Genomic DNA, 15328 nt, shown 5'->3' with positions numbered 1-15328 from the left:
ACCAGTGAGGATATAAATTAAAAGAAATATTATTCTTACCAGTTCGTGACCTAAACTGTTTCCTCTTTGTGTGGAGACATGTTAAAAATAAAATCTCCAGACAAATAACATATCAAGTCTAACTTACTCTATATGTTTGTGATACATTCCTGAATTGCCCAATGCAAACGCCTAAAGGCAGAAATTAAGTTTCTAAGGGCAGTCTTCTAATGTCTGAGTTTTGATGTCATAATTGTAAAGACATGGTTTTCGTATAATTGTATAAACGTAATTTATATTAGTGCATTCTAATTTGGAAAGAAACTAGCTATAAGTGGGGAAAAATGTGAGAAATTGTATGCAAAGGAAATACTATATTTTCAAAAGAAAACAAAGGAATTGCTAATATCTTTCTGGCTTTAGATCATATCACATTTCAGTAATAAAATCTCAGAATATATACACGAGGGAGATACAAAAAATACAAATAGGCTATAAAGCACTTGGAAATTTATTCAATAATATCAAGGCTAAAACTGTCTAAATATAAATTAATCTTACAATAATATTTATTTATTTATTGTGTTGTATTGAATTTCCAACTCAAGATTAGTCTTTTTCACTTGTATGTTTTAAATTTTTGGTATAGTGTTTAGGTTTCATGTACACAATCTAATACTGCCTCAGCCAAACAGAAGGTGATTATTGTGTTATTCAGTAAATTGTGAAAATAGAAACTATAGTTAGAATGTTAAATATTCTTATGAAAAGGTTGAGGTCAACTGCTGTCAGAACCACAAACCATTGCTAGGACTTCTGAGCAGAACAGCTGAATTCCATACTGATAATATTATTGTTTTCTGAAAGAGGTGTTTGCCTGAAAAGACAGCTTGTTGTGTCAAGCCTGAATATCACTTTGAGTAATATTTGGCCACCTCTTCATTTCAGCAGCTTCTCCTCCGGTATTCTCAATCTGCTACATGCAGAGCAAGTTTATATTTTTTTGGCAGGATAAGTCAAACAATTTGCTTGGGGAAAATTCCTCTTTTCTCTCTCTCTCTTCTTCTCCCTGCTCCTCCCCTCCTCCCAGCCCCACCCCCACCCCCTTAATGTAAAATACCTGTTATCTCTCTAGTCTGAAAAAAAAATATATTAAAAAAACACAAAACAAACAAACTAAAAAACCTTACCAGTCACTACCACTGATTTTGTTGTGGTGTGACAATTAATTTTTAGGGTTTAAGTCAAGTGTTAATTTTAGGTTGATTAGGAATCCTAAATTTTAGGTTTCCAGCGCTATATTTCCAAGCAAAACTAATAGAATTAAATACACAGCTAGGGGATTGTATAGGAAGCTGGTTTTGGTAGCAATACTGGCCCTCTCTGGATGGGTGAACTGACTACAGTCTGACATGCCATGGCAAACACAGCCACATGCCACAAAGGAGGTCATGTGTCTTTTGTTAGCAGACCCTTTTATTTGGTCCACTGGGCTTTCTGCAACCATGCAGATTAGACAAAATAACTATTTTGACATTTGCAAACTTCAGATATCTATTTCACATCAGTTAAAATGAAGATTCATGGAGTTTCAGTGAGTCATTTGGGACATTGCATTTTCAGTTTGACAGAAAATGAAACTTAACCCATCTCACTGATTGCTGTGTTGTTTTGAGGTAGTATTCTCTCAGGGTCATTCTAAACTCAGTTCAAGTTCATCAGGAGGTCCTGCAAATTCATCAGCTTTTTCAGCAAACCAATCCAAAATATCGTGTTGTAATAAAAAATTAAATACACGTTTTTTTCCTGGGCTTGGCCTTTGCTACGAATGTTGTTCATAACTCTGCTGTGGACTGACAGATCTGTATTTCTGCTTTTCTAAGATTTAGTTAACTAACCTTTGGTCATCTCTGTCTTCATATAAAGACCATGTAGACCATGTTTTATGTGACCATTTTATCAATACACTTCCTTTAATTCTAGCAGACATAATTTAATTCATGCTTTGCAGCATCTTTGAAGCAGCCTATAAAAAAACTGCTAACAGAATCCCAGCTACTTAGACAAGAGGCTGTGTAGCCTGAAAAAGAGTTTAATGACTATCAAAAAAAAACCAATTTGGGCATTTACGTTACCCTCTTCTTGGACACAGAGAAGTAATTATAACATCTCTGTTTCCATTCCTTGAGAAGAATTTATAAAAAATGTTATTTTAATCAAGTTAATGGGACTTCCTGTTTACTAGCTTCCTACTGTGAAAATCCAAACAGGAACCAGTGCGAGTTTTCATATTCCTGAATTTTGAGGCAGGCTAGTTGGCTAACTTTTGCACTAACTCTGTATATAACAGGGAAAGGAAGAAATTCCTTGAGAGCATTATTTAGTCCATCTAACTGAAGGTCTTGCTTTGAGTTGCTCTTTTGAGGATGTTCTTTGGCTCCATTTGCTACAGAGTATAGTGGAATAAGCCGCATAAACTGGGTTTTTAAGGTTGTGATGTGAATTCCCCTCATACTTCTGTCTTTCCAGGCAGAGGATCTGCAACACTGGGTTTACTATAATGTTGACGTATCTCGTGTATATCAGGAATTTCCAACCAAGACAGAACTCCCTGCCAAGAATCAACAAAACATCATTACACTGAGTTCTGCAAGCAAAAGTAGTTGTAGTTATCCTCATGTGGAAAACGGCTTCTTTGAACTTCCTTCTTTTCCATTTCAATCATACATTAACCTTCATCATTTGTATTTGTACAATCAAATTAATTATCTTGGGTTAAATGTTTGGAGGAGCATTTAGAATTAGTAGCTCTTTAAAGGGCATGCGCATCAAGGAAATGGTAATGATGCACTTATACCAAATAATTGTTCTTTTTTAAAAATGTAATTGTTTTAATGGATGTATATTAAATATTAATGTAAAATGTTTTCCCAGCAGTGAGTCAATGCTCAGTGGACTGATTACACAAAAAAGCATTTTTCCCAAAGAAGATATTTTCCTGATTATTATTCAATGTAATTTCATGTCAAATTAAGAAACAGAGCTTTCTTAATTTAAGTTTATTCTTTCCAAGTAATGGCATTTTAGATTTAGCAATTGTGTGTTCTGTTCCTTAGGAAATAACAGAAGTTCGGGATCGATCACGACTGGATTCAATGGTGCTGTTAATTATGAAACTGGACCAACTTGATCAGGATATTGAGAATGCTCTTAGTGCAGGCTCTTCTCCATCCAGCACCCCAACATACAAACGGAGGCATATACCTGTAAGCCAGTTTGTTTAATCTTTCTTATTATTCTATGAAGAATCTGGTTTTACTTCACTTTCTTTTTTTCTTTCAGGCCTCATATTCATCAGCTTTCAGAATTAAAGCTCTTTTTGTAAAGAATTTGTTGCATATTTTTTGTTTGCATATACATATGTTTTGTAGGCAGTAATAGTAGCATCCATTGCTTCCTTTTGGCATCATTTCATAGAGAGCTTCAGAGCTCCCAGGTGAAGGAAAGGGATATCAACAAGACTCAGAAAATGTCTTGGTCTCTGTCTAATGTAGAGTCAGCACAGAGTCAGGATCACACCAGTCTCAGAGCATATATATGCATAATTTGACATTATATAGTTACAACTGAAAGTAAGTCTGAGCTACAGGTCTTGTTTTTCTGCTAGTGAGAGGGTCCATGAAATATTTGGCAGAGATACACTTATGAAATCCTCCGTCATTCAAAATAAGATTCTGGGCAGAACTTTAATTATTTACATTTCTTTAGTTAATTTATTTATTTGAATTAGATAATTCCTTGCTGAGAGCAGTCTGAAGACTAGACAGCTCACAAGCATGATTGATGAGTTCTTTTTTCCTGAAAAATGTTTACGCACGTACCTGTGAAGAAGATGAAATGACTGACCGAAGGTATCTTCATGAAGGTGACCTCCTAATTTCACCCAGATGTGCTGCAGCTGGTTTTCAATTTATAAAACCTGAGAAATACTGCCCCAAGATCCCTAGACTAACATTCAGGTCATTTTCTTTTGTTAGTGGCATTTTCTTTTAGATAATGAGGTGATTTGCATATTAAAGCCAGGCTTTACTATTGCTATAGGTGAGAAAAGCCGTATTTAGGTTCTGTGAGTTTGGTCAGCTGAAGATTACATAACATGTCATTTTTAAAGGACATAACATAATTACACTTTTAGTAGTTAAACATCTTCCCCCTGAACACCAATGTTCTCACAGCATCTCCTTGAGCACTGGTAGGAGAGGAAAGCTGAAACACAAGGTTAATATTTGCTCTCTATATCTCACCCACCAATGACAGCCAGCATTTACCCAGTTTCTTAGAGCAATAAAGTAATCTGTGTAAGTAAGCCTGCATGATAATTAGAGGTGGTACTTGTTTCTATGCTGCAAAGCAGCCCTCCAGAAAGACATTTTGCATCAAACATGGTATATATGTTATTTATTTACACTGAATTTTCTAGGAATTTTTGAGCCTTTGGGTTTATTAATCAGAAGATCAAAAGATTTGGTTTTTGAGACACTTGCGCATTGTGTTCAGCCTCATTGATTTTATAGTAACAGAGCCTTTGGATGTGATACAAAAACATGGGTAATGGGGCAGGGAACATGGTTCTGCACTGTGTCAGCATGGCTCTGCTGAGCAGGAATGTCAAACAGCAGCTTTACACAAGGTGATTTCTACAGAGGTATTTCCATAACTCTCCTGCTTTCCCAAAGCTTCACCTTGCAGACTGGCAGGAGATGTCTGGCTGAAATGCAGGGTCCTACCTAGAGTGCAGCTTTGTCTTTATTTTCTTAACCCTTTTCAGAAAACAGCAGGCTTGTGTACTTGGTGTAGAGGCACCTGTTAAATTGGCAGCTTCAGTTTAGCAGAACAGAGATTTAACTGAAATTAATGAATCAAAGGGTTGTCATTTCTCTCCAGTTCAGAAGCAGAACCCCTGAGATGCTTCTGCCCCATATTTCACCTATTCTAGGACCTTGGTATGAGGAAACTGAGGCTTTATCTGCACAGAGTTGGCTGGGGTTAATAGTTCAGGCTTTTTTCTGTGTTCTGTGTAGCCATATTCACACAGGCTGCATCTTGGCTAATAAACCTGATAGTATATGGCTGGTTCTACACATAGCCAGCTTTTTGCTAGACATGTGCCACAATTTATCTTGCAAGCAGTATAATCCCCTGACCGCACTCTATGCAGTAAATCAGACATGTGCAATATTTTTACTTCCTCAAAAATAAATCATACTATATTTCTTCTTCTTTTTGTTCTAAAAAAAAAAAAAAAAAGGAATGTAACTAGTGTCATTAAAAGTAAGGGCATTTTAACCAGAAATAGCTTTTGGCTTATAAGTGTCTACGATTCCAAAAAAAATAGGGAGCTGTACCTCTGAATTGTATAAACTGCTGGATGGTGATGTCATTTCAGCTGTATAATGCTTTACAGATGTTCACTGAGCTCCCAACACTGTCTGAGACAGAAGGTGGGAGCACACAGGAAATACTGAACATCAGAGAAAAATGTCAGACTTCTGCAGCCCCTAACTGATTTTTCTTACCTTGCATTCTAACGTTTAGGGGAATTATAGCTTTGATGTTAGCACTGATTTATAATTTCAGAACAGCAGCTAATACAAACCACCACATTGAAAAGTACAGCAAGCAGATGTGTAAGTGATGGAAAGAATAAGGAGAATCACTCATATATAGAATTATGCTTATATATGTGAGTAAGCCTACATAAATATTCTATTATTTAGAAAAACTAGATTTTTATTTCATATTCATGTTTACTAAGGAGACTTGCAACACTTTTTTTACAGGATATTGAATCTGGTTCTGAAAGTGGAGTGGATGTTGCTTCAGTAAATCATTCACAAACAAACTCGTCTCCTAACATCCATGCTCCTGACACAGCATCTCCCTGCTCGATAGTCAGCTCTGGAGCTAAACCAAAGGCTGGGGTGAGTACGAAGATTATGTTTTCTTAACATCATTCATGATATCAGATTGGAAGTGACACAAAGATATTTTATGCTATTCAGTATATAGATTGCATGCAGTGCATGTGTGACACTGAAAAAAAAAAGACTCATAATGCAGGTTGTCTCAAGGTGCCATCTGAGTGGCAAACAATCCTAGAAGTTTCAAATTTAGAAACACAAATCAGCTGATGATTATAACAAGCTGAGTTTTTATGTGAGAAAATAAATTAATGGTGCTATTCCATTTTACTTCGGAAGATAAGGTCTCCTGAAGTGGTATCACTTGGAAAATTTTCCAAGTCTCATGGAAGATGCAGCCAGAGAAAAAGATGGTTGAATCATGTAGCCTGACTTATGATGCCCACACCAAATCACCCTATTCTTCTTGAGAGGCTAACCTGTTGTGTTCTGCAAGCAAATGTATAACCTTACTGAAAGAGAATATTATTCTAAGGCCAAATTTCACAAGCGGTTGCACACGCTGGGGCTCGGAGAAAAGCGTTTGAGTGGGCAGACACTTCCCTGTGTGTCAGCACACACAAGATGATGAGGAAGGGCAGCTCTGAGAGCTCAGAGGTGGGAAACAGCTCCTGTTAAGCTGCTAGAAAAGTGTTCAGAGCAGTGTACCTGAAACCAAGTTTTCCTTTCAGGCAAGTCCTCCAGGCTCCTTTTCCACCACTACAGTGAAATGCTTGAAAGCAGCTAGGGGGGCTGCTTGTACATACTCTTTTTGTATGTATCTGGTGCATGTTGCTGTATTTTATGACACTGACTTTTGGGACACTGAATTCTCAAGCGGTCTGCTATATAGTTTACTCCTTAGACTGGAGGCAATGGAGCTCTCATCCTTCTGTATCCTTTCATAGATACATATACCTATCAGGACTATGGTCCTTTCTTTTGTCATTGTACATCTACTGAAGAATCCTTCTTCATATTGCTTCAGCCACCAGCATGTGCAGAAAAACTTGGATGTCCTAGAAACCCCTGACATACTTTCTGTTTGCTCTGGCACTTGCTGTTTCCACTCCCTCATTAAGAAGATAAATCTAGGCTCTTCTAAACTTTGCCTAGGCTGAAAAGTTTTAGCATAACTCCTGCTTCATCTGTTCATGAATTCAACCACTGCTGCTAACTGAACCAGCAGAAAATCTGGGATAAAATATTAAAATACAAAGTGCTGTTAGTATAAATATATATGTTTATAACAAGTTTATAAAATTAAAATAGAGACCAACTGTCACTTACTGCACTGCAATAATAGCAAGTTAACTAATGCCTTCGATTGAGGCTGTAACAAAAGTTCTAATAAACATTTACATTTAGGATTGTTCACTTGTACAAAAATAAATTCACTTGTAATTTTTCATCAGTGCATAACTATAGCAAATAGAGAGCTCTGCACTCTGTCATTGTGTACAATGCAGCACAAATTCTCAAATAAGTACACATGTTATGCCAGAAGGTGATGTTCCATTTTATGAGATCCTGAGAAGAGCACAGACACTCTCTAAGGTATTAAACATCCCTTTTAATTTTATGTTTTTCTACTAATATTTGGGGAACTCTTAACAGCTAGCTTTGCAGAAGCATGGGTCAGTTGCTTTGGAGTTAGATATTGTGTGTTAGTTCACTTTTAATAAGTATCTATTTGACCTTTGCTGGGATGGGTATCTCACGCTGAACATATCTGCAAATATTGCTTTCTGATATAGTTTATCGATTATTTAAATTATTTTGGAGACTTCTGGGGTTTTTTTTTTTGGTTGTTGTTTTGTTTTGGTTTGTTTTTTTTACTTTGTAGAATAACTGTGAATATTCAAAAAATTTCTGTTGGTGTGTGGGTTGTACAATCCAAAGTCACTCTTTGTTAACCTTTTTTGATAAATGAAGCTAAATTTCCTCCAAATTCAACTCTCTTTCCTAAAGTTTTGCATGCTGCAACTCATCACACTCTGTAGTGGAAGTTGGGCATGGGCTCTTTTTAGCAAGTAGGTTCAGATAAGGACCATATTTCAATTTTTATCATAGTAGATATCGTTCATTTTTTGCTCAAGTATAGTTCTCCTGCAAACTGGGAAATCCAAGATCCTCTCAGATATGCTCCATTCGTTTTGGCTTTGGGCTTTCAAATTGCTTTTACTGTGTACCCTTCTGATCCACAAACTGAGTGGTCACGTGTGCTGTGGCTTCAACTGTTCGAAACTTTAGCTGCCTCCCTACCTGCACTCAAACTTTGCTTGAAAGCATAAGTTTTCTTGGAAGCCGGTAAGAGAAGATAACCCTTCACTCTTACCCTTGTGTATCTCTAGCCCTGTTGTTCATCTAGTCTGCATGGTTAGATAGTGTGCTGCTGGGTGCTTGACTGTCATCCTGTACTAGTAGAAAAGAAATTCCCGTATTTGTCTTGTCATGTTCAGCATTGGAAACTATTCAGGATGAATTTTTACATGAGAATATTGAATGACATGTCCTTGAACCACTGCCCAGAACAGACATCAGGGATGTCTGTACAGATGATTTCCTTGTAGAGATCAACTACCTGTAAGGGAGACTGTTGAGACTGTTGTCACAGTCCTTTTTTTTTTTTTTTGTCTTCCTTTTTTTTTCTTCCATCAGAGTAGCTGTTGTAGGAATATTTTATTCTGCACTGGAAACTCAGTAAGCTACTTTTCAATGGTAATGGACTGTTTCAAACATTTTACTTCCTTTTGATGTTTGCAACTGCAGATCTTCAAGGATTCCAGATGCTTATTCTCCAAGAACAACTTATTTTGTTCTGTTTATTAATAATATTTAAGCAAGAGTACAACTGCAATTAGTTAAATTATGGAATGATATGCAGAATTTTTAAACAAACTATAGCAAACTGTTGACTGCATCAAAAGCAGACTGTACAATTAAAATACAACATCTTGTGCAGGCTCAAGAGGTAGGAAAAATAAGGCAAGGAGATATGGGTTCAAATCTAATCACTTATAAAGAACTCGCAAAAGATTAACTACACAGGACCTTATCTTACAGATTGGAAACTTATGTATAGACAAGCTAAGTCCATTCAAGTTAATTCAGCTTCATATGGATTTAAAATATCTAAAAATATCAAAATATGTTGACATATCCCTAAGCAGAATTTGATTTGATATTCCTTGTGGAAATTATTCACTCATTGGTTTATGGAAAACTAGGACATTTTAAATTTCCATGGACAGATTTTTTTGAAATGTTAAACAAGCTTTTCATTAGCAGAGGTATTCAGATATGTATTCTAAATTTAATATCAATTATAATTTTATTTGTACATTGATAGTAGATATTATTATTTTAAAGAAAATTAAGGGGTGTATTTACATACACAAGTTTCTTAACTTTCATAAAAATTGTTTTATGGATAGTCAAATCTATTCTTGTCAGTGTGAATACACATGTACAGTATACGTATGTAAACGTACGCATGTGTACATATGCATACAGAGTACCCCTTTACTGAATACTTGCATGACAAGGAAGAACAAGAATCTCTCCAAAGCATCGTAGAGATTTATTTGTATAAAAAGGATTTCCTATGATTCTGCAGGGTGCACCATAAAAGCCTCTGACATACAGATGTAAGTGGTACTTTGGGTATATGAGAAGTATACAGTTTAATAATCTTCATCCTAAATGTAGGAATCTGCCACCATTATTTTTTGTGGTCATAATATGATCCATAGAGTAATGAGTTCACACTATAATGACTAACTCAAAATGAACTTTTTTGGCAAGTTGCACAAATAGATAATCCTTGTACCTGTTCAATCATATGAATCCTTATTTCACATTTCACACACAATTTAGGATTGGATAGTAAGAAATGGTTTTGGCATCTTTATTTATGTTTACAGAATAAAGAATGTTAATGTTTCTAGAATTAGCACATCTCTATGTTCTGGAGTTTTATTCAGTCTTCAATACAGGTGTTTGTTATTTTTTAATATTAGCACTCAAATATACACACTTGGCAAGTGTTAATCACATGGGAGTTGAAATCAGCTTAAAAAAATATGAAATCAACAGGCTTTTGCCCCAATGGTCATGAGAAACACTGGAAATGAGAGTGTCTGGTCTGCATTTGGAAAGCAAAGCATGTAAATATCCTATATGTCGTTGCCTTCTACAAACTAGTGCCACACATCTGGACACATAACTTTGTTCAACAATAAAGACCAGAAATTATTTATTTTTATATTTGGCTTGATTTTTGTAAAAACAATATGTAGCTATAGAATTTTAAAAGTATTTTCATAACAAAAGATACGTTACAATAGTCTTCTCCAGCATGCAGTTAAAAGCTAACTAGTTAAGGAAAGCTTGAATCAATTATCATTGCCTTTTTTTTTCCATAAATACAAAAAATTGGCTAAAGGACAACAGGAACTAAGACCTAAAAAATTGTGGCCAAATTTTTGTCCTTGAACATCTGCTCTGCAAAGTCTATCTCTTTTCTATTCAGGTGAAAAAAAGAATTTAAAAAAAACCAGCTGTGATTATTTTCTGCTGCTTTTCTTGGCAGTGCTATCCCTCTTGTTTCAACAGTGTCCAACTTAGCCCTAATCATGCTGTGCAGATGTAATCAGAAATCTATTATCACCAGAATAGTTGGTATCTGGAAGATTGGTTTTCTGATTAGCTGTAATGACTCATTTGAAATGCATTCATTTCTCAGAGTGATTTTAGGCACGAGTTATGCCTGCAAGTACAAAATAACCCAGTTTTGCTACACACTAGAATGGGATTCAGGTGCAGCTACTGATTTCAGTGGAGCCCTGGATGAGCTCAGGCGTCCACTTTTACAAATCTTGTTACTTGGGTCAGGGCAAAAAAGTGTTTTATTTAGATGACAGTTTTTCAAACCGTTAATTTGTATGTGCTAAAATAATTTAGCCTTTTGCATGTGCTTTTGACTCATATTATATTTTAAAATTTCAACTGTTTAGAGAAAGCCAAATAATTCTGTGAAGAATAATATATAAAGTTGTAGATAAAGAAATAGAGTTCAAGTTTCTTGCTACTTTATTACACTGTTTTTTCAACTTAAGAAGTGAAGATAAAATTTATGGTAAGTGTAAGGAGTCCTTGATTTCAGAATTAAATATTCATAAAGAATTATCAGGCCAGCAACTGTTTGAATTTCCCACTGCTTTACGTTTTATAGTAAATTAAATGAACTATGAGGTGTGCAAACACACACAGAATAAGTAAATGAATTTCTGCAGACAAATTTTTCATATGCCATTGAAAGGTGATAGATTTTGGTCTCACTGATTCATACTTTTATTTCATATTTACTTATTTATTAAAGTCCTTATATCACTTTTCTAATTTTTGCTGATATTACCGTGTTCATTGAATTCTTATTTTACTCATGCAGGCAAAACTGGAAGTTATTCCAGTAAGCATTAGGGAGAGAGACTCTTATCATGCAACACAAATTAAATATTGTTTCTTTAAAACTTAAGAAGTTTTACAAATAGAAAATGAGAAAACACTTCAAGATCTGACCATGTTGATTAAGTTAGTATTGCCTTTCTATACACGTTTAAAAAAAGTGGTTTAGAAGATAGGATAAGACAGTTAATTTTGAAAAAATCTTAACCACATTTTCATTTGAATTCTAACAGCCTGTTATTTCTCCCTACAAAAAGATTTTTTTCAAAATCTGTATTCTGTTTTAAGTATAACTTCCTATGTAAACCCCAAGTGTATTTTATTTTTTCTCAAATGAAAGAAGCAGCAAACTGCAAATGCCAGAGGTGCTTTTTCCTCTATGAAGTGTTTTAAGCACCAGAAATCTTAAAGGTGAGTGCTGTTTTTGCAATGAGAGTAAGTTACTAGAACTTGAGCTAAAACCACTGAATCAAGTTATGAAGTTTTTGATGGTGCTGCTGTGGTCAGGGACACTCTCTCTCTCTCTCTGTTCTTCTGTATTGATTCCTGAGTGACCAAAGTGTATGTACAGAGTGCAAGAAAAGGTTTGTCATTTGATATAGCTGCAGCGTGACCCAGAAAACACATTTATTATGCTGTCCACTGTTGTTTCCATGCTCAATCCCAAGACAGCATTGGGAATTTAAATAAATGTCCAGCTTGTGAAGTGCTAAGCATGAAGACATCAGGTTGTACGTCTACATGGCTGTCTCTTCTTGAAAATTGTTTATAACAGCTATGCTTATATATGTTTGGGGTTTTTTTTTATCTTCTCATGTTTTCATCCTTTCTGTAGAGATGCTGATACTGTCTTCTACGCTGTACCAGAAGCAAAATTTGACTTCTACAGCAGTAACATTGCTAATTTTACGATTTCTGATGTTAAGTACATTTTTTCACTGTATACTGCCATCTGCTGCCTCACTCTTGTAAATGAAAGGCAGCGGGCAAGAAAGAGCAGGCACTTAGACCGCGTCATGCAGTCATGCCGATTAAAACATTTCACAATGTAAGAGACAGACTTTTCATCTTTACTGAAAAAAAAAAAACCTTTTCATCTTGTACAGATACATTCCAAATATCTATAAGATGTGATTGACTAAAGGTTGACATTTTTCTGTGTGTATTAAGTTTTAATGGAAATTATAGTGGATGGGGATACTTTTAGAAATGTTAAAAAACTTTCACTTAGTCCTAAAAAGAATTGATTTTACAATAATGGAGGAAAAAATCAGCTCTTAATGGATTTAAGATATTTGGAAGATTTTTTAGATTAATCCCTTGAACTGTAAGTTTCGTATTGGGAATTCCTCATTTCAAATTCAGACATGCAATAATTTATTTGTACATTAAGTGCTGGTATTCATAAAAATCATTACACATTTTCAGGCAGCTACATAGTTACTGACAAAACATGACATCACAACTGCATGTGTACCACCTTAGAAGACACATGGGTTTGACAACATTCAGTCATTTTTATTAACGTGCTATGGTTCCTCTTGGCATGTTGCTTATTGGTTCAAGTGGACCCAACTGGGAGGAAAAAGTGCTGAACGTTGCACAGCCTTCCTGCAAGATAGTCTCTGTTTGTTTTGTGAAATCCAGAGTGTTTTTCATTTTTCTCTTTTTATTCAAGTCTCTTGTGTTTCAGACTAGAAAACTACTTCTCTGTAAGTAAAAATCACATTAAGCTAATAATCATACCTGAAAGTTGCCAATATTCAAGTAGTTCAATAGAAAAGTGTGAGCAAGGGTTTATTTATATTTAAAGGTATCATGTTTAAATGTTTTACACTCTAGCGAGTTATGGTTATAGCTGCCTTTAACAGGCGAAGAAGTTAAAATTCTTCAGGGTCAGCTCAGACGTGTGAATGCGTTTCGCATCTTTTCTGCACGAGCTAAAAAAAGCTGAGGGAGTTATCATTTCTGGTCACTTACGAGAATGTTGTTGTAGGGAATCTAAAATCTGCAGTCTGAGCTCTCTGACATCTTGTTTGCATTTGGGCCTATGCAAGACAATCCCAAACCCTTGAGAAAGTAGGGACAACTCATTCTTTGCACTACTAAATCTTCATTGCAAGTCAGATTCACTGATATTTGGAATCAAACATGTTGTGTTTTTGTGCATCAACATTGCATTTATTAGTACTGCCATATCTATGTTTACAAATGGGAATTATAATCTGTAACTGGAGGAATTTTATTGTGTTGTTCTCAGGACCAATATCCTTCCATGTAGCTTAAATGTAAATACTCAAGGGTTAATAGCAGGAAATCATGTATGTTGTTGTTAAATGATCACAAGCAGATGTAGAAAAAGAGGGCATTCCAGGTTCTGTAAGAATAAATCATTTGAACATCAATCATATGAATCATGTGAAGTCATACAATTTAAAATTTCAGCCTTAGCTTATTTCGTTTCTTTAAATTTAATTCTGCAATCAGTTAGATGAGTTTTCTTACATGAGTGAATCTTTTTAAACCAACAAGACTGTGAATGTCAGAACTGTCACATGCATGAGTATGTGGATATGTTTTTTTGCAGAATTAAGACCTTATGTAAGAGCCAAAAGATGCAATGGTCATGATGAATTACCACAGGGAGTCAGAATACTTCTTCCCAATGTGATATGCCTGTTATATTAAAAAATACATACAAAAAAAGCCCATAAGTGACCTTTCCCAAGCATCAGGAAGTTTCTCTCACGTGTATTATGACTATATTCAAAGAGCTGACTCACAATCCATTGATTGCCAAGTAATGGTTATGTAGATACACCACAGGGCAGCCAGAGTCTGCATTCAGGCTCATGATGTAAATGACAGTCATCATATGTCCTCCAGTTCCAAATGAAGGTATGATGCCTAGAAGAATTGTTTGTGTCCCATCTAACAAAAGTCAAGACACTCAGTTCTATGCATCAATTATTTGACTGCCACAAAGTACCAGTAAGATAATACTGTGACTTCAGTCCTGCCAAGTACCACAGACTAAAAAATGTATCAAGCTTCTGCATAAATATGATGGTAGACTGAATTTCAGATAATAAGTTGTTTGCAATACAGAAATATCATAAGAGCTGGAATGTGAAATGCAAGAGTTCAGGCTGATATTCTAAAATACTGTGAAATGGGGAGGAGGGGCAAAGACATTTTCAATTTAGTTTATAAATAGACATGTTATAGAAAAACATACAAATAATAAAGAATAAATTACTTAGAAGATTTATTTTGGATTTTAGTACCTTTCCAAAACTGATAGTCAAAAAAAACCCACTCCATCAGAAAAAAAAAAAAAAAAAAAAAAAAAAAAAAAAAAAAAAAAGTGAAGTTTAAATATTACTTTTAGGTAAATGTAACACTATATTTTAAATCAGGAATATATATTTTGATGCAAAATTAAATAAATAACCTGGTTTAAGTATTGCAAAAGGCATATATGACCATAGGTCCATAAATTCTTGCTATTTAAAATCTGGTATTAATGAAGACTCGTGGTAGATAATTGACTCAGGTTTTGGGGGAATACTGACTGTTTCATCTAATAACTAACAAAAAGATTGGTATGCATAAACAAATCAATTTTGATGAGTTGTTAGTCTATTTTTCAGTCAATATTTAGAAATGACACTTTGTGACTTTGATAACCAGATGCTCTGACTGAAAAAATAAGTTTAAGTCAATATTTATAAGTTGCCTATTGACTAGCATGTTGTTCCAAAATTGCTGTTTATTTTGCTACAGGAAAGCGATATGCAGATGTCAATTTGCAAATGATTATTACTGAGGAAAATAAGTTGTTTTATCTGTTGTCCATGGATAAAATAATCTGTTTAATTATTTGTACTCCTTTCAATCAAATAGAGGCCTCACATGAT

At 35.0% G+C, this 15328-nt stretch overlaps 1 protein-coding gene across 6 annotated transcripts in view; it reads left to right on the top strand.

Annotated features, from left to right (window-relative positions):
* Nucleotides 1–15328, top strand: part of DLC1 (DLC1 Rho GTPase activating protein) — a 262569-nt gene that overhangs the window by 88592 nt on the left and 158649 nt on the right. For 4 of the 6 annotated variants that reach the window (XM_065060997.1, XM_065060996.1, XM_065060995.1 and 1 more), the window contains exons 3-4: nucleotides 3096–3245; nucleotides 5820–5960. In XM_065060997.1, the coding sequence (XP_064917069.1) occupies nucleotides 3096–3245; nucleotides 5820–5960 (291 nt within the window). The remainder of the gene's footprint in view (nucleotides 1–3095; nucleotides 3246–5819; nucleotides 5961–15328) is intronic. The other 2 variants (XM_065060999.1, XM_065061000.1) reach the window with 1 other exon arrangement.

Source organism: Columba livia, chromosome 4 (assembly GCF_036013475.1).
Source record: "Columba livia isolate bColLiv1 breed racing homer chromosome 4, bColLiv1.pat.W.v2, whole genome shotgun sequence".
Classification (NCBI taxonomy): Eukaryota; Metazoa; Chordata; class Aves; order Columbiformes; family Columbidae; genus Columba; species Columba livia.
Note: the sequence above shows the minus strand (reverse complement) of the source record. Positions and strands in the feature narration are given on the sequence as shown.